Source organism: Lineus longissimus, chromosome 3 (genome assembly GCF_910592395.1).
Source record: "Lineus longissimus chromosome 3, tnLinLong1.2, whole genome shotgun sequence".
Lineage (NCBI taxonomy): Eukaryota > Metazoa > Nemertea > Pilidiophora > Heteronemertea > Lineidae > Lineus > Lineus longissimus.
Window position 1 is genome coordinate 257,157 of NC_088310.1, and position 22,715 is coordinate 279,871.

The 22,715-nt window shown below is 43.3% G+C and overlaps 5 protein-coding genes across 6 annotated transcripts; 1 reads left to right on the forward strand and 4 right to left on the reverse strand.

Moving 5' to 3' along the window:
- The first annotated feature begins 239 nt into the window (after positions 1–239).
- Positions 240–2,070, forward strand: LOC135485149 (adhesion G protein-coupled receptor L3-like). Its single transcript, XM_064766919.1, has 5 exons — positions 240–313; positions 555–621; positions 859–925; positions 1,167–1,267; positions 1,589–2,070. Exons 1-5 carry the CDS (start codon positions 250–252, stop codon positions 1,887–1,889), a joined length of 600 nt encoding a protein of 199 aa, XP_064622989.1. The 5' UTR covers positions 240–249; the 3' UTR covers positions 1,890–2,070.
- Positions 2,071–7,465: 5,395 nt separating this feature from the next.
- LOC135485153 (neo-calmodulin-like) lies at positions 7,466–9,734 on the reverse strand. Of its 2 annotated transcripts, XM_064766927.1 has the most exons (5): positions 9,708–9,734; positions 9,314–9,332; positions 8,922–9,065; positions 8,113–8,358; positions 7,466–7,864 (listed from the first exon to the last, which is right to left on the reverse strand). In XM_064766927.1, the coding sequence occupies exons 1-5, from the start codon at positions 9,717–9,719 to the stop codon at positions 7,809–7,811; spliced, it is 477 nt and encodes a 158-aa protein (XP_064622997.1). In that variant the 5' UTR covers positions 9,720–9,734; the 3' UTR covers positions 7,466–7,808. The 2 variants fall into 2 exon arrangements, with proteins under 2 accessions (XP_064622997.1, XP_064622996.1); XM_064766926.1 differs by lacking the exons at positions 9,314–9,332; positions 9,708–9,734 and having other exon boundaries at positions 8,922–9,215.
- A 411-nt stretch (positions 9,735–10,145) lies between these two features.
- On the reverse strand, positions 10,146–12,613 carry LOC135485156 (calmodulin-A-like). The gene is made up of 5 exons (XM_064766930.1): positions 12,411–12,613; positions 12,003–12,021; positions 11,532–11,679; positions 11,149–11,390; positions 10,146–10,476 (listed from the first exon to the last, which is right to left on the reverse strand). The coding sequence occupies exons 1-5, from the start codon at positions 12,435–12,437 to the stop codon at positions 10,451–10,453; spliced, it is 462 nt and encodes a 153-aa protein (XP_064623000.1). The 5' UTR covers positions 12,438–12,613; the 3' UTR covers positions 10,146–10,450.
- Positions 12,614–17,245: 4,632 nt separating this feature from the next.
- On the reverse strand, positions 17,246–19,724 carry LOC135485155 (calmodulin-A-like). Its single transcript, XM_064766929.1, has 5 exons — positions 19,568–19,724; positions 19,088–19,133; positions 18,587–18,730; positions 18,105–18,347; positions 17,246–17,617 (listed from the first exon to the last, which is right to left on the reverse strand). Exons 1-5 carry the CDS (start codon positions 19,568–19,570, stop codon positions 17,589–17,591), a joined length of 465 nt encoding a protein of 154 aa, XP_064622999.1. The 5' UTR covers positions 19,571–19,724; the 3' UTR covers positions 17,246–17,588.
- A 579-nt stretch (positions 19,725–20,303) lies between these two features.
- On the reverse strand, positions 20,304–22,456 carry LOC135485159 (calmodulin-A-like). The gene is made up of 5 exons (XM_064766934.1): positions 22,339–22,456; positions 21,961–21,991; positions 21,510–21,653; positions 21,021–21,263; positions 20,304–20,829 (listed from the first exon to the last, which is right to left on the reverse strand). The coding sequence occupies exons 1-5, from the start codon at positions 22,339–22,341 to the stop codon at positions 20,801–20,803; spliced, it is 450 nt and encodes a 149-aa protein (XP_064623004.1). The 5' UTR covers positions 22,342–22,456; the 3' UTR covers positions 20,304–20,800.
- Positions 22,457–22,715: the final 259 nt, after the last annotated feature.

Below are 22,715 nucleotides of genomic sequence, written 5' to 3' on the forward strand. Positions count from 1 at the left end.
CCTGGCTTGGCCCGAACTCCAACTTACCTCCCGTGGAGGAACACTGGTCTCCGTATTACGATTACGGAGCGGAACGAGAAAGACAATGAGTAGAATAAGGGGCCGACTGACATTTGTCTGCCATGTCTCAAATGGTGCCATTTCCGTTTTCCGTTCCAGACTTACTGTGCTCTGGTTGCAGGTGTTCTTCACTTCCTATTTCTTTCTGCCTTCTCGTGGATGTGTCTTGAAGGGGTCCAGCTCTACCTGATGCTGGTCAAGGTTCTACCATTGAAGTACAACCGTATCGCCTGGTTCTATTTGTGTGGTTATGGTAAGCTTTCGCCACACCATCTTCAGTTTATCTAAGGAACTTATCAAGCGGCGGAATGTAACTGCAGCTGCAGCGAAAGACTCTTGGAAATGTAGGTTTTGTCGAATGATTCGTGATGCGAGCCATCTGCAAAATATGGAGGGGCGTTCATCCATACCCATACTATTCCATCAAAAGCACCTTCAGTCCAAAACGCTGAAGGCATACGACTCAAATAACTACTTCGGGTCTTCTTCTTCAGGGGTTCCAGCCCTTATAGTCGGTGTGTCCTCTGCCGTATACTCCGAGGGATACGGAACCTCCACATGGTAAGATCTAAAGCTTCACAGTTACAGCTGTCTCTGATGAAGAGCGGTCTCTTGAGTCTGATGAAGCAAGGACAATGGTATTGGAACTTCCCCGTGCGTTGTTGATATGTTAACCCGACTGCCCGACTGACGCGCTGTGAGAGGGCGAATCGCGCAGAACAGAAGAGCACGTCAATATAAATGGTTGATAATAATGCTGATTTAGCAACGATAGAAAAGATTCTTTTTATATTTCAGTTGTTGGCTGACGCACGATCATGGCTTTATCTGGACTTTCACTGGACCCGTCCTTTTAGTCATGGTGGTAGGTCATCTGTCTGTAGTGACGATATAAAGAACATTGCGTCCAGGACACGCCGACGTTTGGGATTCAAATGAATAGCGCTTATTAAGTCTATCGGAATAGGTTAACGTCTTGGTTTGCTGTAGCTAATCTTGAAACGTCGGGGAAAAGCTACGACTACAGATATTTCATCACTCAAGTACCTCCACACTTATCACCTATCGGTTTCCCCTGATTAATCTACCTAGCATTATGTTTCCAGATCAACATTTGTTTTCTTATCCAAACCCTGCGAGTGATTTACAAGGTTGGACACGGAACGATGAGGTCTTCACATCAAGATACGCACCTCCAGTGCTTCAGGTATGGTGTTTGCTGTTTGGCTCATGAACCCAACTTGGCACTAGGCCTGCTGACAGTCCACCGGCTGGACAAGGCGTTTCCTACAACATGTAAATACCAAATGATTAACACATGACTGGCATGAGGAAGTGAGGGAAAACCCTGCCTATGGGACGATAGCTGGCAGTTAATGCCGTATCCAGACTGAACTTGGAGGGTGGACATTTCCCTCTCACGGACTTGACCCACTTTGATCACGGATCAGCACATCGGGCGACTGGAGTCGCCGCTTTAGAATTATACGTGTTAACATCGACTTCCGATTACATTGATTCATTCCAGGCGTGCCGCTAGAGGCGCTGTCCTCTTACAATGCATCCTCGGGACAACATGGATCATTGGCTATGCCTACCAGGGACCAAGCACTCTTGTCTTTGCTTACGTGTTTACGACCCTCAATTCTACCCAGGTAAAATATGCGATAGCCTCAGTTGTGAGGCCGAATCGTGCTAAATTTACGAATGCAAACCTCGAGCATAAAACGATCAAATTCACCCCTCTAACCCGACCAAAGGGCCTAATTGCCGTGAAAAGACGAATGCCAAATATTTTTTTCAATTGTTTTTTTTTATGCTCAAAATGAAGAAACATCATCAGCCCGACTACAAATTATTTTGGCTTTGAAACTTTTTCAGAATTTTGAACTTATGAAAAAGTTCAACAATTTTGACGGGAAAACTTAATCATGCATTTTGTCCCCGGATTTTCAACTTCACTAATGCGACCACCCCGGTAACGCGACCATTCAACATCGGTCCCATGAGTGGTCGTTTTACCGGGGTTCCACTGTATATATAGACATCTCATTTTAGGGTGTGTTTATCTTCTTATTCCACGTGGCTACTAACGGCAAGGTCCTGAAAGCCATCAAAGACAAACTCGAACAACTCAGAAAGTGTAGGGCTGGAAAAGGATCAGCAGAGTGTACGGGCTTAGTAGGTATATGTATTTGGATACAGCATATTTCTTACACCAGTTTTGAGATTTCTACATGATAACTTTGCTCCATAAAGTCACAGTTGGATCGGAGTGAACGATGCAGCTCTTAATCGAGTGATACATTTGATAAAACATACTGTAGAAAGTATTGGAGCCACGCAGATCTGGTTGAAGTAATGTTTCTGAATGTAAATTAGGTTATGTCTCAGCCAAACGAGGTAGGAATGATTACACTCTATCAACTATTCTAGGGGACCGCCCAGAATAACCGTCCAGTCAAGCAACGCCGTGATACACCAGCCATTCTTTCCCTCCCTGATTTGATCAAGACGGCGAGGGCACGCAAGACGAGTAAGATCGAGCCGATTTCACATCCGAACAGCGTCAACCTCAGCGTGGCAAACCTACTACAGGACACTCCCCAGCAAAGAGCGACTACTCGTGATAGGATGTTATTCCCTGAGCGCAAAGTGTCACTCTCACGATCTCTGAGGGCCAGCTTTGACCAGAGGGATTCTGAGCAGATGGTGCTGAGAGGAGAAGAGAAGACTTCAAGAAGTAGCAGTGGACGATTCTCATCGGTTTCCGGTGAAAGTTCCAACTCGAATGTAACCTTGGTGTCGGTCATAAAAAGATAAACATGGATCTGCTGAAGTCCATGTGGCAACGTTACAAGCAACAATAAGTGCAGTGGGAGGTTTCGCCCGTCTTTCGAAGAGATACGTACGACAAAGTTCGAAGTATTTGAATGTATTTGAAATGTTTCCCGATGCGGATCCCGCCTTCACTTGAGCTGGCTGAATCTACGGGGAGTTTTACCTGCTATTCCATTGATGAAGCCGTTGCTCACTTCGCTGCCTTTCGAATGCTCTTCGTTAGAAGAGGTTATTCTTGGGGTATGACTGCCGAGTTTTGCTCAACATGTGAAAGTTCAGTGTTTTTTGGGTCATTAAATTGTCGAAGCAGTCGTTCTAAGATTCCGGCTTCATGCTCTACTTCGACGGGCAGCCGCCAGTCATCATGATGCAAAATTCTGTAAAGAAAGGAAATGCATCAAGCAAATGTTAACAAATCAAACAATTTTCGCATAAACACGGTTCTGACGGTCTCTTAACTGCTTTGTAATATTCTAGGACATTATAAGCCCACGACTGTGTAAGATCATGACACATTTCTACATACCTTCATAATTAACCTGTCCATCTCCATCAATGTCAGCCTCCCTGATCATCTCATCCACTTCCTCATCAGTCAGTTTCTCGCCGAGGTTGGTCATGACGTGCCGTAACTCAGCCGCGCTGATGAAACCATTGCCGTCCTTGTCAAACACTCGGAATGCCTCGCGGAGCTCCTCCTCTTCGCCCTCAGTACCCATCTTCCTGGCCATCATTGTGAGGAACTCGTTGAAGTCAATCGTACCATTGCCTGCAAAAGAAAGACAACTTACCACCAGCCTCGCAAACCACGCAACTCACAGCGAGAACAAGATGGCCGATTGCTCCCTTCAGCAGACGGAGCTATTCTCCTTATGAGATGCGAAGGTGCAATGGCGGGAACGAGGCTGGATTGACCCCTTTAAATGCAAAGTCAACCTGCAACCCAGACTGCAGCGATGAAACAGGGTTTGAGGGTTCCGATTGGCCAATAATAAATGCATTTGAAAATGGAACTTGAAAGGTGGTGAACAAAATCTACCGGTATGCTTGCTTTGTGAAGTGACTCGGGTTAGTTTCGAGTATTCTGACGTGCTCTCACTCAAACACAACTTGGTCATCGTTCAATAATACCCACCATCGATATCCACCTCGTTGATCATGTCCTGTAGTTCAGCCTCTGTGGGATTCTGACCAAGAGATCTCATGACGGTACCCAACTCTTTCGTGGTGATGGTGCCATCGCCATCTTTGTCGAATAAGGAGAAAGCCTCCTTAAATTCTACAAAGGATTCCAAGAGAAATTTACCCAATTAGTAGTCTAAATGTGCAGTTTTTCCGGTTGGCTTAACTGGTTCACGATCGAAGTCCTACATTATACTTGGTAAGACGATGTTATGTGCGAGTCAGTATATCTTGGTGTCACCAGTAAACTCTTCTTAACCGGTTGATTTGCGCTGACGTTGCCAAGTGACGTCAACAACTTATTGCATACCGAGCTATCTATGTCTTGGCAGGGAGGTCACGAATAGTTTGTTTCATCCAAAATCGCACTGGAAATACGGAGTGATCGTGTAAGAAAGAAACATTGGACCTTTTTCTCTGGCAAGATGGAGTTTTCGGTTCCCCAGGGCAAAAATCCACATTCCGAAGAAAATGAGCTATCATTTGGTAATTATATTACAGACACCTTTGTGAATATGCTTACCGGCTTTTTGCTCTTCTGTCAGCACCTGAAATTGAAAACGAATATTTGCCTTAATGGGGACACACTTCAGACAGGTTCTAGCATGCTATGCGTAACATCTGTACCTGCTCCCTTATGAAATAGAGAGGAAAACTGACCAAAAGACACCTCCTTGACCACAGAGCTCTGGGGCTCTGTGGTGAAACTCTCTAGGACAGCAGGCGTCGTTACCGAAAACGGAATGACTGTTTACCATGCATCTCAAAAATGCCGAACGCAAAAGAAGGAGTAACATCGTTCCATAAATGATCACATCTAAGGTCAAAGAAACAGTAGGCTCTCTAGTCGCTTATGGTATGTCACGCTCATTCTCAAACCTTACAGTCAAGCTCTCTAGTAGCTTATGGTATGTCACGCTCATTCTCAAACCTTACAGTCAAGCTCTCTAGTAGCTTATGGTATGTCACGCTCATTCTCAAACCTTACAGTCAAGCTCTCTAGTAGCTTATGGTATGTCACGCTCATTCTCAAACCTTACAGTCAAGCTCTCTAGTAGCTTATGGTATGTCACGCTCATTCTCAAACCTTACAGTCAAGCTCTCTAGTAGCTTATGGTATGTCACGCTCATTCTCAAACCTTACAGTCAAGCTCTCTAGTCGCTTATGGTATGTCACGCTCATTCTCAAACCTTACAGTCAAGCTCTCTAGTAGCTTATGGTATGTCACGCTCATTCTCAAACCTTACAGTCAAGCTCTCTAGTAGCTTATGGTATGTCACGCTCATTCTCAAACCTTACAGTCAAGCTCTCTAGTAGCTTATGGTATGTCACGCTCATTCTCAAACCTTACAGTCAAGCTCTCTAGTAGCTTATGGTATGTCACGCTCATTCTCAAACCTTACAGTCAAGCTCTCTAGTAGCTTATGGTATGTCACGCTCATTCTCAAACCTTACAGTCAAGTGGGACATGAAACGTACCAGGTGGCCGTAACTTGTCAAAGTAGAACTCTAAACAAATTATTGATTTTGCTTCGAATATGCATATGAAAAGTTCTTTAGATAAATCATAAGCTTTGTTAAAGTTAATGCTCACATATAGTCATCTCCTGAATCCTTTATGCATCCGCCATAAATAATTCTCTAAATTTAAAATGACAGTCTTATCAGGTCTATGTCAGTTTGAGGTCAAATCACTTTCAATATCATCGGGCTGTAAAGCCCCCTTTGAAAGGGTCAGCGCAGCATATAGTGGTTCTAATGAACTACTCTCTCGACGCATGATTTCCTCTGACTGGTTAGCAGTGACAATAGATGACATCTATATCAAATAGCATCCTGTTTTGAGCTAATATGTCACCTGCCTATTTAAAGTGAGAAAGGCGTGCAATGTCGTGTTTTGTAGTCAAAATGTCTTCAGGTTTAGTAATAAGAGGCTATACGATGCTGTACCATAATATGATGGTCCCTAACGATAATTCAGAAACCCCAACGATGTTTCCTTGACGAACGACGCTATATCTGGTTGTCAGTCGTTGGCTGCACACCAACTCCTATCTCATTGTTTGACATCCTGATCATGATTTCGAAGAATGGGATAGGGGTTCGCGATGGCGTCGCGGGCTTTGCGAATAATCCTAATCCTATAGGTTTAACGGGAATGTGGCTTGTCGCATGCTCTTGCAAGTGGATTACTAACAAAGAAATTTGCATTTTTCTTCATCAGATATTCCACTTTACCATGGCAACATGGAACACTATAACATGTAAAGCATAATATATATTGGACCTTTGTTAGAAAAGTATATACACTCCACGTTTAGTACAGTGACACCATAAAATTCGTATATCATTTGAATAATGAATGAGTATCAAGAAGAATACTCACGGCTGCTCCTTCTTTGGACATGATGACACCTTTACGCTTGTCTCCGAAATGATAGTGATAAAGAAGATTATTGACAACCAGGGGACAGCTATCACAACGAGGCTAAGGTGGTGCAGTGTCACAATGAGGTAGAAAGTGAGAAATAAATCAAATTGGCTTACTTGATGACAAACCCTCACGTACTGTTAGAGGTCATCCCGTCATGGTCGGATCCTTCATTCAATAGCAACATGCCAGTAACGATCGTTAAGTTTATACTTGTTAAATTGGTTGAATGCCCGTGATATCTGATGTGATTAGATGATTTATGGGTTTTTCATAGATGAATGGTCGATAGTCAGCAAGCCAACCAAGTCAAAGAAAGTAGGGCCTATCAAAAGACACAGGAGAATGTTGGCAGATTCTCGAACGGTCAACACTGAGAAGTAATTGGATAGCGTTCACTTCCTACACTTTTTGCTTTATATCAACGAATGGGTGCTTTCTATTGTGCTATTGAACACAACTATAAATTGTTGTCTAAAATTTGGCTTTTGAAGCAAAACAAAACTCAGAAAGTAAACATTTTAAATTCACGCGTGAGATCCTGCATGTCCTGGTGAATATAACCAGGAAAGCATCACCTCTTAAAGCTGATGGGTAAGCCCTATTGAGACCCCAGACCATACAGTGATCCAGCCGTATTTCGGCTCTCCGGACATTTTATGTGCTGCTCTCAATGTACCCCTCTGGTCTTAGAGTAACATGTTACTCTAAGCTCTGGTACACCGTGGGTAGTCGCACACTTATTATAGAACAGGACCAGAACATACCCCACGCCGCACCAGGTAGCGAACATCCTCGCTTTGATTATGCTCAGGGGTAAATGGGAAAGAAAGCAGAATATCCGAATAAACAGTCCCGATCCCAAGTCTTCGGCCCCCCCTGAGGGCGATGTTTCTTTGAAGTCTACATGTACAGTGTGTTTCGGCAGTTCATTGACAAAACGAACACTATACAGCTAAATTCTACTTCTTTATTACATAAGTATCTCGTTTCTGGAGAAAGACCAATGAGTCCAGTTTAAGGGTGTTTTTAAAAGGTAAACATGGGCATTGGAAGAAGTATAATCAATAAAGCCTTCACAATGATGACTGTTCCAGTGTTTGGAACAAAAATGCGCCCAAATTAACTATTCAACAAAATGAAATTTCCCAGCCACATCAACATATCATCATCTGACAATCATTAGTAATAACTAGTCACTTCTAAGTGTCCAAATTCCGTAGCACCGCTGACTACACGAATAAGCATGACAGCCATTATCTCAGTCTCATCATGCAATAAGGTGCGCATGCGCTATACAAAGCCATCATCCCTGGTCTCTTCCCCCGGATACATCGATCCAATGAACTCTGAAACAAAACATGGAAAATCAGTTGTGATCACTACAACGGTGCCTTCCTGCCACTACACATCTCTGACTGACTTCGGTACCTCATATAGGCTCGAACAGCAAATCCTACTTTGTCATTCAATATTATGAAATATCAAAAATGAATTCAAACTTGCCGTTACGAAGCGATTTCAGGGAGATGATTTTGATGAGTTGATACTGTTGCTAATCAGTCGTAAATGTTTCTGAAACGCATATGATATCTACCGTTATAGTTGATATGGTTATCGCCATCAATGTCAGCCTCCCTGATCATCTCATCCACTTCCTCATCAGTCAGTTTCTCGCCGAGGTTGGTCATGGCGTGCCGTAGCTCTGCAGCGCTGATCAGCCCGTCGCCATTCCTATCAAACACCTTGAAGGCGTCCCTGAGATGCTGCTGTGGGTCGGGAACCTCCTCTTTCCTCTTGTCCATCATCACCGAGAATTCATTGAATTCAATGGTGCCATTACCTGCAATATGAAGTCGTAATCGTGAAACATAAACGGGGGGGGGGGGGGGGGGTGGTGAACTATCTCACATACTGCTACCTCTACCGGCCAAATAAATATATCACGGATCATCTGATGAAATGGCTTGAGTGTAGTCGCAGGAGTACTCTTCAAATCCGTCGTCACATTACGAAAAGCACGTCATTGAGGTTGGGGTGCGAGAAAACCACTGCAAAATCGTAGGTTCAGATATCTTCTAATCCACTTCGTTTTTCGAAATGAGAGTAAGAAAACCAAGTTCCCGGATAAGACCTAGTAGCTTATGGAGCCTTCGTACTCAGAAGACCCTGGCAGCTGAACCACATGATGATGATTCTTTCCAGGAATATACCAGTAACAAGTGTAGCATGGCCACAGTGCTTGCCATGTTGTGACTATCATGATTTGGGTTGTAGCGCGGCCGCGGTGCAGGGCAGTCGAGCCTGGCTGAGGTCAGCACGTAACACCGCAGTAGTAGTGCAGTATACGACGACATGTCGTCACATTATATTTAACACGGCCTACATGAAAGTACCACTACTTGCCATCAAGGTCGTGTTCTACTATCATGTCCTCGAGATCATTTTCCGTCGGGTTCTGGCCCAGCATGCGCATCACCGTGCCGAGCTCGGAGACGGTGATCCGGCCATTGTGGTCCAGGTCGAACAGATTAAAGGCCTTTCTGTACTCTGGAAATGTACAATGAGGTACCGTCTCATTGAACCTGTGCATTTATATTCATATCGCGACTTCGTATCGAGAATTCGTAAACTTGCAATACGATAAACCGATCGGATCGGGACCCATTCTGACAGAATCAAGACAAAGATTTCGGGTAAGTGGAGTTTCAATACACTCATGTTTTGAATTCGTCATAACTTATTGTTCAAAATTCCAGGGATATATCCATTCCTTCTTTAGGAGAGAAAAAACCTACCTGCAGCGGCTTGGATTTCCTGTTAGAATAGAAAATAAGTGACATGTTAGTGATGATAGCTAGCAAAGGAACAAATCGATGATAGCTACGTTGGCTAATAGCTACATATACTTGCATGTCATGATGTAGTTTGTGCCGATTTTGTTCTGACTCCAGGTTAATCTTTCAAGTCAATCTTGGGGCCATGCTTGTCTGTCCTTTAGGTGAAAAGTGTCTGTCTGGCATTTTGATAGGCCTACTACGCCCAGTCGAGGAAATGGATGTGTAGCAGCCATCGTACTTACTTAACAGCGACATGATGTAATCAAAGGTGCAAGGACTTTCACCATTGTCTTCTGTCGCCGGCAAGTAGTATGCTTGAAAGAGCATTTGGGAAATTAGAAAAAAAACTTACCTCGTCCGCCATTGTTTTAAGCACTTAGGGAGCCTCAGTGGGTTATCTGGCAGAGAGTTTCCTCGTGCTGTATGATATTTCAAGTGTGTTTGTTGGTATAAATAATATCATACTCAGGTAACTGACAACAAGGAAGTTTGCGAAATCGAGGCCGGCTTGGCGCATTTAGAACCGTGCCAAAAAAAGGATACGCATGAACGTCTCCATAAAGCGATTATCATTTCATTAAAAACATCAAGAATGAAAGCTAAGTGTGAAGTCAAGAATGGCGCCTATCTTGTTTATGATAGTTTGCCGACAAGACTTGATTGACAATTACCTTTGTGTCATCAGTAGCTATGCGATGTACACACATATGTTTATTGCACCAGACTGTAGTTCTTTGGCACAAATAGAAGAGGTGTTGGAAGAAATTGATAAAAGGATGTGAAAAACATGTAACGGAAAATTTTGCCTGTGTAGACATTGTATAATTGCTCTAACATGTTTTTTAAACGATTTTTAGCCGAAATGATAATTTCGACTAAAACATTATGAGAACAACACGATTACATAATATCAAGAAAAATATCATCATTTTTATGTCTTGAAATGTTCACGTCCAATTATTCTGTTTTATATACAGGTCAATACGACGTTCTGTGAACGTTTTCTGAAAATCTTTTTTTTTCATTTTGGAGATATGAATTGTCCATTCCCAGTGGCGGTAGGGTAAGCACTTCCTCGACTGCCTCACACTTTCATTAGCCGTTTATCATTTCAACAAATTCTGAAAACGGAAAAAACCAAATTCAAAACTCTTTGGTTAAATTGGTTATTTCAGCTTGCTTCGTAGGCCTATTGTTAATGGACGACGGCGTTAGCGCGCCAAGCCTGCCATGTATCTGATTCTGTTAAGTGCGATTGCTGTACTCTTGGCTTTGAAAATCTTTCAGAATTTTGAACTTATGAAAAAATTCAACTCTGAAGGATGAACAAATTTCTGAGTCCAAATATTTTTTCACTTGTTTTTTTTCTGCTCAAAATGAAGAAACATCATCAACCCCAAACATTTTTTGGCTTTGAAAATCTTTCAGAATTTTGAACTTGTGAAAAATATCTAAGTCCAAATACTTTTTTCACTTGTTTTTTTCTGCTCCAAATGAAGAAACATCATCATCTCCAAAAAAGTTTGGCTTTGAAAATTTTTCAGAATTTGAGCTGATGAAAAAATTCAACCCAGAAGGATGAAATTTTTTTATTAACTTAACTCATTAAAAGTTTAACAATTTTGGCGGGAAAACTTAATCCTGCATTTTGTCCCTGCGTTTGCAACTTCACGCAACCATTCAACCTCGGTCCCATGAGTGGTCGTGTTACCGGGGTTCCACTGTATATCCGTTATAACCAGCAACACTCTAATAAACGGCTAGAATTCCTAGTATTCGTGACTGAGAATTACCTGTAATATCAATACGTCCATCTCCATCAATGTCAGCTTCCCTGATCATCTCTTGAACTTCCTCATCGGTCAATTTCTCGCCGAGCTGGGTCATGACGTGTTTCAGCTCTTCGAAACTAATAAAACCATTGCCGTCCTTGTCGAACACTTTGAAAGCCATCTTTAGGTCCTCCCCTGGATGCGGACATTTTAGTTTTTGCTTGTTCATCATGTGGCAGAATTCATCGAATTCTATGGTTGTACTACCTGCAAGTAATTTGAAAATGAAATCTTACCTTACGCCGACCATGGTCTAGTAAAAGCCATCAGCTTAGCTAGTGAGGTACTGCATCGCTCAAACGTATGTTTGTGCATGTTGTCGAGTTACAGATCCAAAAATCAACCTACCATTAACATCCACCTCGCTGATAATTTTCCTCAAATCCTCCTTTGTTGGATTCTGTCCGAGAGAGCGCATCACAGTACCAAGCTCGCTGCATGTTATGTGACCATTGCCATCCTTGTCAAAGAAGTTGAAGGCCTCTCTATACTCTGAAAAAGATTGTGAACAGCGACCCAGTTTAGCGATGTGTGATGTTTCCGTCCAGATCCGTACATCATCACATATACATCCCAGTGTCATTGAAGCTCTGTGGCATCTGCTTTTCTCTTGACCACGACTGCACCAAAACGCTCCACGGACTATCTCGAAGAATGACTATCCGGAGCTGCCGAAACAGTGCTTCACTTTGATAGAATCATTATTTAGTGGTAAACCTTCACTTGCTAATTTCGCCGTATCTGTTGTGTAACATTGTCCTCGACTGCAGATGTGTCCAGCCTTACCAAAAGAAACTAACAACTCCTCTACGTACCTGCTATTTGCTCTGCATCCTGAAATACGGGAAATTGACAATGTCAGAGGCTGACCACGAACTCGTATTCGAGTGGAAGAAGTTTGTACTATTCATGGGACTTTTCATGTGATTGTCTGAAACTGACAGCTGGCGCATTGCTGCCAGATGATATTACACATTTTCCCCATTTCACGGTAAACAGCGTTGAAATAGGATGATAGACCTTTTCACTCTTAAGTGGTATTCAAAGGTGCCTTGGTATGAAAATGGTACCTTTAGGTGAAGTGGTGCACTCTATCGATATATCACTGTGTTAAATCATGAACCATTGTTGTTGATATTTCATGTTAGTCTGTGGAAGTCAACACACAATTTGTATAAAAAACTGGGTCAAAGACAAACCTGGCTAATACCTAAACTACTTACTTGTCCCAGTGTCTGCTGTTCTGCCATTTTCGACGGCGAATCTTGAAGCTATCTGCGAAGCGCAATACCTGAGCCTTGTTTTCTGTCACTCGAGCTCATCCGACCATAGTACCAGGCAACACGGATGGAGTTTGTTTTGACTTGAAAGCGAGGCCAGTTTTGGGCAATTCAGTGTGATATGCCACACGACTCATCTGATCTTTTGATATTTACTATCTTCAAAACAGTATTCCAATGCTGACAAGTTCTATAGTACTACAGGCCTGTGTATGAACTACTTGTGAGTAGGTTTTTATTGTTACCTATTCAGTGCGTTTGTTGTGATTTGAAAGGCTTCGATATGTTCAGAACGATAAATCAGGAGGAATGGGACATTAAGTCTACTCCTATGGTTCGTTGACCACAAAAGCTATCAATTTGAGATCGCTTGAACCTTGAATCATCAAGGAAGATGCATTGGGGACATCTTCATCACCGTAAATGTTACCGTGATGAGCATGAGATACGCGGGCACAATGCAGACGCCTCGAGACTCCTGGAGTCGCTAGAGACAGGAGGCAGACCCACCGAGAGACTCCCGGAGTCGCTGGAGTCAGGAGGCAGACCCATTCAGAGACTCCTGGAGTCGCTGGAGTCAGGAGGCAGACCCACTCAGAGACTCCTGGAGTCGCTGGAGTCAGGAGGCAGACCCACTCAGAGACTCTTGGAGTCGCTGGAGTCAGGAGGCAGACCCACTCAGAGACTCCTGGAGTCGCTGGAGTCAGGAGGCAGACCCACTGAGAGACTCTTGGAGTCGCTGGAGTCAGGAGGCAGACCCACTCAGAGACTCCTGGAGTCGCTGGAGACAGGAGGCAGACCCACTTAGAGACTCCTGGAGTCGCTTGAGACAGGAGGCAGACCCACTCAGAGACTCTTGGAGTCGCTGGAGTCAGGAGGCAGACCCACTCAGAGACTCCTGGAGTCGCTGGAGACAGGAGGCAGACCCACTCAGAGACTCCTGGAGTCGCTTGAGACAGGAGGCAGACCCACTCAGAGACTCTTGGAGTCGCTGGAGTCAGGAGCCAGACCCACTCAGAGACTCCTGGAGTCGCTTGAGACAGGAGGCAGACCCACTCAGAGACTCCTGGAGTCGCTGGAGTCAGGAGGCAGACCCACTGAGAGACTCCTGGAGTCTCTGGAATCAGGAGGCAGACCCACTGAGAGACTCCTGGAGTCTCTGGAATCAGGAGGCAGACCCACTGAGAGACTCCTGGAGTCGCTGGAGTCAGGAGGCAGACCCACTGAGAGACTCCTGGAGTCGCTGGAGTCAGGAGGCAGACCCACTCAGAGACTCCTGGAGTCGCTGGAGTCAGGAGGCAGACCCACTCAGAGACTCCTGGAGTCGCTGGAGACAGGAGGCAAGCCCACTGAGAGACTCTTTGAGTCGCTGGAGACAGGAGGCAGACCCACTGAGAGACTCCTGGAGTCGCTGGAGACAGGAGGCAGACCCACTCAGAGACTCTTGGAGTCGCTGGAGTCAGGAGGCAGACCCACTGAGAGACTCCTGGAGTCTCTGGAGTCAGGAGGCAGACCCACTCAGAGACTCCTGGAGTCGCTGGAGTCAGGAGGCAGACCCACTCAGAGACTCCTGGAGTCGCTGGAGACAGGAGGCAGACCCACTGAGAGACTCCTGGAGTCGCTGGAGTCAGGAGGCAAGCCCACTGAGAGACTCTTCGAGTCGCTGGAGACAGGAGGCAGACCCACTGAGAGACTCTTCGAGTCGCTGGAGACAGGAGGCAGACCCACTGAGAGACTCTTCGAGTCGCTGGAGACAGGAGGCAAGCCCACTGAGAGACTCTTCGAGTCGCTGGAGACAGGAGGCAGACCCACTCAGAGACTCGTAGACGTCTTGGAACAATCAAGGGAGAGACAATTGCAAGGTCTATAGTCCTCTGCATATGTATGGAGAACTTGTGTTGATATTTATTGCTACGTTGATGGCTTCGTTGAAGTTTTGATGAAAACATGAAATAAATTCAACTAGTGGATTGCGCCCCGTAGCCCCAAACGACATTAGTCATTACGTTTACAAATGGACTAAAGATGACACACGGGGTGCCACGTGTCCAAGTTCTCACTCGGATACCTTGTAAAGGATGGGAAACATTCAAGAGACTGTCGAGCAGATGTAAAGTGCACAGTCAGCAGACAGTCAGTAGACCTATTTGTTCTTGTGGAGCAGTCCTTTATCAGAAAATGAGCATGCTGAAATTGTTTGTTTATCTCATATATCATGTAGTATCATTGCTATTGAATGTATCTCTCGAAATATTCAAGGTACACGATAATTACGAAATGCTGAGTCGTCAAAAAGACAGTGATTACTGATGAGACAAAGGAGAAAAATTCGACCGATAAACAAATCGTTTAAAGCTGTCAGTGAGTCGAATATTGGTCTTTTAATCCAAACTTTGTAAGCAATTCTCATTGAAAGAGTCTTTTCTCACGTTATTTTACGTTCATCATTTTGGAGAATTCTGAAACAAAAGAAAAATGTGTGAACGTACGCTAAAACAATGACCACGGTTGTAATGTTAGGTGTTGGATGGGTGCTTCACTCGGCAACAGCGAGAGACCTGGTCAACTCGATGGAATTATGACAATGCTTCTTGTTGAGATTATTCCTCTGTAATCATACCTTCATAGTTGACCTGGCCATCTTTATCAACGTCAGCCAGTTGGATCATCTCCTGCGCCTCCTCATCAGTCAGTTTCTCGCCGAGGTTGCACATGACGTGCTTCAACTCGGCCGCGCTGATGAAGCCATTGCCGTCCTTGTCAAACACCCGGAATGCATTTTTCAGATCCTCTGCGGTGTCGGCACCCTTTGCTATCGTATTGGCCATCATTTTAAGGAACTCATCAATGTCAATACCACCGCTTCCTGAAGGGAAAGGTTTCTTATTTTATCTTTAAACTGTGAAATATGCCGTGTCAAGGGTGTTATGTCTTCAGGTGTCGTATATGATTCCATTCCTCGGTGTTGTTGAATCGAGTCCGCCAACCAGTTGGAATGAAGGTTATAAGGGGAGAGGTTGCTTTTGCCAACGCCATTATATTGCTTCATGTGAACCTTGAGTGCCTCCTATAGCTGTTCTTGCAGATATCATGGCTATCATTAACACTAACCAGATAGCAGAGGACCACATGTAGGCCTACTCACCATCCTTATCCACTTCTTTGAGCATGTCACTTAACTGGCCTTGTGTTGGATTCTGACCCAGCGACCTCATCACTGTTCCCAGCTCATCCGTTGTTATCTTACCATCGCCATTCTTGTCGAAGATCGAGAAGCACTCCTTGTACGCTGTTGAACGTATACATGTATATCATTGAGGGTCTGTCTCTGTCAATCTTTCAATCAAATAGTGACACACTCTCTTTCGATGTACTGCCCACTGAATCAAGTGTTAGTAAGTAGTCAAAACATTGTGGTTCAGGCCAAAGAGGGAGCATGAATTCCAAAGACGTCTCGAAGAGACCGAAAGGTAGGAAACTTCCACTTCACAAGTTCGCCCCCTGTACACTGTGTAGTGCTTTGATGTACATGGGGGCGAACTTGTGAACTGATAAAAACGCTGAAGTTCCTTACCTTTCGGACCCTTACGGGACCTCTGATTCCTTTTCCCTTTTCTACCTCAAGCCTTCAGTGACATTTTACAATCGTTTAGCCACTTACTGACTTGATTCAGTTGCCTGAGGTCGAGGGCAACATTGGGACCGACATGTTCTCTATCATAGTATATCTCTCTATATGAATGCGGCTTGGCACAAATGATGAATCAAGCTATCGGACTGCTTCTACACTACTTACCGCTGATTTGCTCTCTAGTAAGCTACAATAAGAAAACAGACATTGTTAGGATTCAGCGGTAGATTGATCTTTGATGGTAGGCCTATGCCTGAACACGACGGAACTAAAAGCCCCTGATGAATCAGATTGACGATTAATTCATTTTACCATGTCGCATTGGGGGATTTACTGTGTGAAAGTGACGATGATGGCGATAAATTTAGTGTCAATCCAAAACAAAAAAGCTGCTAGCTGGAAACGACAGGTATCTGGAGTCTACGTACAGTACATTCGATAATGATAAGAGGCTATCAATCATCTTACCTGCTCTGCCATAGTTATTGCTGGTATCTCCTAGGCCTATTCGTTCAAATAAATCTCGGGAGAATCGTCACAGTGCTAGCTTATTATTGTGTATGATTTTAGAAACGAGGCCCGTCTGGTGCAGAATGTCTGTTAACTCTGTGGCATATCATAGTAAGCCACCTAACTCTTTTCATCACGTATGGTAACAATTATCTTGCTTTATCAATGACAAGAATACCACCATATCGAATCATGCTGTTACTGTTCTCCACGAATTGAATGGTGCATGACCCTTTTTTATGCCCAAATATCACGCCTATGAGTTCAGGTATCTTTTTTCAATATCCGACCCACATAGATTTACATGTGAAATAGAGCCATAGGTGTCATCCGAGCAAATCGTACACACACGTGATTCCGACTGGTTCTTATAGCAAGTGTTGGTGACATATTTTGCCTGTCAACAGTCAACAGTTAACAAGACATTGCATGAGTCGAGTGCATGGTCTCGCAGTAGTGCATCACCGTTACATTATTCTCATGAACCTCGTATTGTTTGCAGCACTGACTCTTCCAGTTTGCGGGAAAGAGGGTCGTCTGCCTTGTGATCCCATAGGCACACGTATTGGGGCTTTGCATGAATCCGAACACAGCCTATTCCAGTTGGTTGCAATAGAAAGTGAAGCCAAATCAATAGTTGACAAAGTAATAGCATGGTATTTTCCACTTTATTCTACAATTTCATATCATAACTATAAAATATGTCGTAGAAAAACTGACACAGTGAGCAACAAACAAGATATTTCCGAAGGATACTGTATGATTTCACATATGATAGGTTATAACCTGCCTCTGTTAATGTTAAGAAACATTTGTTGAGAACATCTTTTTTCTTAAAAAAACGGTTCCAGGAATATAAGATAGTAGCTGGCATGACTTTCCAATTAACATTGTTTGAGACAACTTTGAAACTTGTCCCGACTGGTGCAGTATATGCATGAGTTCATACTTTTCTACCGTTGATTCGATATCCTTGTCTTTTACTTGCTTGTCATCATCTTAACAAACTCTGAAATAACAAAAAAAAAACTCAATCGATCATCGTATTAATCAGTCTAACTGGAACGTTTTTGCTGGCTGTTTTAAATAAAGTTGGTCTTGATGGTCGGTGCTAGTCTTGTAATCGATCAATCAGTCATTTAGGGCCTCTTACCCACATTTGCTGCAGGAGCTTTGTAAGTCACACTTTGTAGGATACACTTTTGTTTTGCCAGGAAGAGACACCCGGTTTCAAGAGACCACGGCTTTTAGTCGCACCCGACAGACTCTCTTGAATGTTTTATGACATTGTTTTGGTTGTGGAGAGCCAGGAAGTTCAGTTCTTTGAACCCCCATTGGTACATCTGAAGAAACTCATTCCAGGCTCTCGCCCAGACTCAAACTCGAACCCGATTGATATTGGAACAAGCCGCACTAACAAATGGGTCATGTGGCTCCTCTATAAATATGATTTGTTTCAAATGGTTTAAAAGACCGAGCATATAATAGTCACGCACCTTCATAATTAACCTGTCCATCTCCATCAATGTCAGCCTCCCTGATCATCTCATCCACTTCCTCATCAGTCAGTTTCTCGCCGAGGTTGGTCATGACGTGCCGTAACTCGGCCGCGCTGATGAAACCATTGCCGTCCTTGTCGAACACTCGGAACGCTTCCTTGATTTCCTCTTCTGAATCGGCATCCTTCATCTTTCTGGCCATCATGGTGAGAAACTCGGGAAACTCTATCGACCCGCTGCCTACAGGAGAAGAACATGGCACATTACTTGAACCGAGTTCAACTAAGTAACTTTGGCTAGAATGATAAGCAAAACACATTAAGGTTGCGTTTTAATAACATTAGAAACTGTTTTATTCCTTCTTGGTCAGCCAGATACACTCAGAACTGACAAGGAAAGCGATTAGTTCTTAATTCCATAACACACTCAATGATGTACTCTAGCGGAAATGTACCATCTCCAACAGAAGTTCCACTTACCATCAGCGTCCACCTCGTTGATCATGTCCTGCAGCTCGGCTTCAGTGGGATTCTGTCCCAGAGACCTCATGACGGTACCCAACTCCTTCGTGGTGATACTGCCATTGCCGTCTTTATCGAAGAGAGAAAACGCCTCTTTGAACTCTGAAGTAAAGAAACCATTGCATTAACCTGAATAGAGCACAGATTTTGTCTGCTTGAACTTTCCATCTTGATTTTGTCCAATATTCAATATGATAATGAGGTCATTGGTCTAATTATTCACTTCGTCAATAAGGCATTTAAAAGGAAACATTCAGTCGCAACTAATCAATCAAGAATTTCATTTGTTATTCCTTTTCCCAAGTGGCTTGAAACTTCTGACACTAACTATTTCTCCTTTTGTATTTGTCAGGTTGTTACCTATGATTTGACCTGTCTTCGCTGGATGTGTATGGTTGGCTTACATCTGTTACAGCGTTTAGTCTGACAATAAAACCCTGGACTAAGACATCAACGTACCTGCAATCTGTTCCTCAGACAGTTGTTGATCTTCTTGTTGTTGTTGCTGCAAAACAACAAAATGAAACAAAAAACATGATAATAAAAAATATGAATGATTTAGTGTGTGACACGCCCATCTCAATTAGTCACTCTTAGCCCTGGCAATAATAGACTATCTCTAACTAATTCTGACTTTTGATTTCATGTTGTAGTAAAGTGTTTTTCATATCGTTCTGGCCAAATGTACCCAGTTAAACTCAGGAGTGAGACCAGGTCACGTTTACCAAATCATAGTGGTGTTGTACTGTACTAGATAACCCGCAGAGTAGACCTCAACAATCCTCTGTCATAGTGTCAACTATAGCCGACCAACCATGACAACGGCTACACAGACTGTGTGACATTACTATTTGTGATCACATTAATACAGTTTAGTGACAAGAGGTCAGCCAATACCTATTTTGACATGTTTGAAAGTGAGATGAAATCATATCTTACCATGTTTATAGTGCAAGTTATATATCCGGCGTATGTTGATCCTCACAGAGCTCCGCACTAGTTTTGTATGCAGGGTCAGTTGAACACAACTCTTTGAGACGAATATTTCAGTATCAATTTGACTGAATAATAATTGCGTGTGAAATTTTCGAAACGAGGCTCAACTGGTGCAATATGTCCATAACTTCTTTCATTATGTGTATCTCCTACCTTTATCAATAGCAACAATATCACTATCTTGTTGAGATCCTTCTCGACATATCAATATGAAAGGCTGGGGAACAGTGTCTTTTATCAAAGATCAGGCCTACGGTTTACCAGCTCCTCACAAAGGAATGATAGAATGCTTTGATTTCTCATTTTCCTGCAATACAGCTATTCATGGCGAAGATTTTCTTTTCAGTTTGATATGATAGGCCAATGCAGTGCCATGCCAGTGAATGAAAAACTGGTATCCTTAAAGTTCTAAAATTGTGAATAACTCACGCAACGGCCAGTGTGGAAGGAAGTCCTGTCCCGTAGACAAGTTCCCATCAACAAAAACACGTATACGGCCCCAGTTCAGCAGTTTTTGGTGGTGCTGGTGTGGATGGGGATGCTTTTTTGATACTGACGTATCAGGGAAGACATCGACATACATTGACAACCAAGATGCGTGCCGGGATAAGACAACTTCACGATATCAACGATACCCGCAGATGCACACAGCATTAACAGTGAACGACAAAGAATGAAGTAATAACACAACACTTTATTTTCTGTGATATGTTTTCTATTCGAAAGTGAAATAGTATGACTTGACATTATCCCATTGCAGAGAAGAGAACGTTACGAGGCATATGCTACAGATTCAAAGATAAAGCTAAAATGAAGGGCTCTCAGAAGTTTGATCAAAAACCAAAGTTCTGAGTTATTTGTGAGCTCCTTCTGGTTTTCGTTCTCTCGTCTTACTCTTAAGGCCCGTTACTTGAGCGTTTCTCGCCGCGTTTTGCAACTTGTTGATCAATTTCTACCTTCTGATAGTTGGTCCAAGTAATTGCCTTTGTTATAGTTCTACTATATATTGGATTGAAGATAGCGACACGCAACATTATTCCTTTGGCTAGAGTGCAAATCGTGGCAGAAACGACTTCTGTCCAGATCGACCTTTTTCGATTGTTCGTCATATAATAGCGAGTTGTATCGACGCAGAGATTGTGCTTATGCATGGCATCACAGGGTCCTTGGGAAGGTTTAATTATTGCCCATCATCTTCACGAATTCTGAAAAGCAATGAAACATATAGCTACAAGAAATTCACTAGCAAAACTACACGTAAGTTAGGATGAGTTATGCCACAGTGTGCGACCACAGGCAACTGAATCAAGTATCAGTTAGAGGTAAAAAAAACATTGTAGAGGGTCTTGGCAGAACCCAGTCGACCAAAGACACCGAGCATATGATAGTCACGCACCTTCATAATTAACCTGTCCATCTCCATCAATGTCAGCCTCCCTGATCATCTCATCCACTTCATCATCAGTCAGTTTCTCGCCGAGGTTGGTCATGACGTGCCGTAACTCGGCCGCGCTGATGAAACCATTGCCGTCCTTGTCGAACACTCGGAACGCTTCCTTGATTTCCTCTTCTGAATCTGATTCTTTCATCTTCCTGGCCATCATCGTGAGAAACTCGGCGAAATCAATCGTTCCGTTACCTGTAGAAGATGGCAGAACTTCCGTCAGCATAATTGAAAATAAAGCAAAAGTGATAATCGCCTGAACGCATGCCACTAACACATACAATGTTTGAAACATTATACGTCCTACCCCTTCTTTGGCGAAGTTGCTTTTCTTATGCAGTGTTCCAGAGAGTCCCTATACGGCAGCCTTCTTATTTTGGCTATCTCTTTCAGACTTTGGCGATATAACCAGGCAGATCAGTCACCACGTAGGCTACCTACCATCAGCATCGACCTCGTTGATCATGTCCTGCAGCTCGGCTTCAGTAGGATTCTGTCCCAAAGATCTCATGACGGTACCCAACTCTTTCGTGGTGATGCAGCCGTCGCCATCCTTGTCGAATAAGGAGAAAGCCTCCTTGAATTCTGAATTGGGAAAGCAAACATGGGCCATCAAATTTACATTTCCCCTTGGGCAAGGATGTAATACTAATGATAACTGATGTAACCTCGCCTTCGCTGATATGTCGCAAGATAGCTCGGTTGAAAATGTGTATGAGATCGGTTATTGTCAGTGGAGCGTAGATGGCACTCGGTCGGGAAGGATTTCTAATACTAGCCTCATCATAAACTCCGCCAGTCTGTTGCTCTGTTAGTTGGTAGTGTCACCGGAAGAAGTACCACAAGTTGTTTGTATGTACTTTTAGTTTAAGGTTGCCAGAAAAAACATTACCTGCGATCTGTTCTTCGGTTAGTTGATCACTCTGCAAAGACAAAGGAATGATATGAGGACTTGGACATCAAGCGCAATTATAACGTGGTATGCATAGGTGGACGAAATATGTGATGTAACGTGTTTGGTTGTTCCCCATATACCAGTGTCAAGTTGACGGACGATACAAATGCGACCAAACAACTTTTTTTATCTAACACAGCAATTTCGCTCATGCATAACTAATCGTGGTGATTACTTTTGTAATTATTCAGGTAGGCATCAGCGGTAACAGCGTATTGTAATCACCCGTCAGAAAGGAAATAATTTTGTCTTTGATCTGACACCGTTTTTAAGATTACTACAAAATACTATTACCATAATCATTATATTACTCACCATTTTTTCTTAGGGGTCTTGCTACCTTCCTTCAAACACTTTCCTGGGTTCAACGATGATTGAAGAGATCACAACGAAACGACGTCTAAAACGAGGCTTTGGTGGCGCAGTGGACATGATCAATAGAAATATCTCATTTATCCATTTTCAATGCCTATTGTCAATTCATCGTTGTCGGATATTGATGGGTATTGTAGGTCGTAGCTTCGCTTTGTGACCATTCATTATTTAGGGTAATGACCTATTTATCATATGAAATAGGCCCAGGCTTATATTTATTTGATATCTCTCATGTTCATCATGCCCAAGACAAGCTTTTATCATTATTTGATCAAAGTAGAAAAGTAGTGCGCATTTTTTAACTTTGGAGCTCATCA

Bases quoted from the DNA above. Each gene is read 5' to 3' on its own strand.
- LOC135485153 (XM_064766926.1), bottom strand. From the start codon at position 9,108: ATGCACAGGTTCAATGAGACGGTACCTCATTGTACATTTCCAGAGTAC. The intron at 8,359-8,921 runs GCAAGTAGTGGT...TTCATATTGCAG, and splicing joins AGTAGAACACGACCTTGATG to GTAATGGCACCATTGAATTC. The intron at 7,865-8,112 runs GTAGATATCATA...GTTTTGTTTCAG, and splicing joins TAACCATATCAACTATAACG to AGTTCATTGGATCGATGTAT.
- LOC135485155 (XM_064766929.1), bottom strand. The intron at 18,731-19,087 runs GTACGTTGATGT...TCTTTACTTCAG, and splicing joins GTCTGAGGAACAGATTGCAG to AGTTCAAAGAGGCGTTTTCT. The intron at 18,348-18,586 runs GTAAGTGGAACT...CTTCTCCTGTAG, and splicing joins CAACGAGGTGGACGCTGATG to GCAGCGGGTCGATAGAGTTT.
- LOC135485156 (XM_064766930.1), bottom strand. From the start codon at position 12,437: ATGGCAGAACAGCAGACACTGGGACAA. The intron at 11,391-11,531 runs GTTGATTTTTGG...ACTTGCAGGTAG, and splicing joins GAGGTGGATGTTAATGGTAG to TACAACCATAGAATTCGATG. The intron at 10,477-11,148 runs GTAATTCTCAGT...TTCCGTTTTCAG, and splicing joins TGGACGTATTGATATTACAG to AATTTGTTGAAATGATAAAC.
- LOC135485149 (XM_064766919.1), top strand. From the start codon at position 250: ATGCTGGTCAAGGTTCTACCATTGAAGTACAACCGTATCGCCTGGTTC. The intron at 926-1,166 runs GTAGGTCATCTG...TTATGTTTCCAG, and splicing joins CCGTCCTTTTAGTCATGGTG to ATCAACATTTGTTTTCTTAT. The intron at 1,268-1,588 runs GTATGGTGTTTG...GATTCATTCCAG, and splicing joins ACGCACCTCCAGTGCTTCAG to GCGTGCCGCTAGAGGCGCTG.
- LOC135485159 (XM_064766934.1), bottom strand. The intron at 21,654-21,960 runs GTAATGTTTTTT...TTCCCAATTCAG, and splicing joins AACCGAAGAACAGATCGCAG to AATTCAAGGAGGCTTTCTCC. The intron at 21,264-21,509 runs GTAGGTAGCCTA...CATCTTCTACAG, and splicing joins CAACGAGGTCGATGCTGATG to GTAACGGAACGATTGATTTC.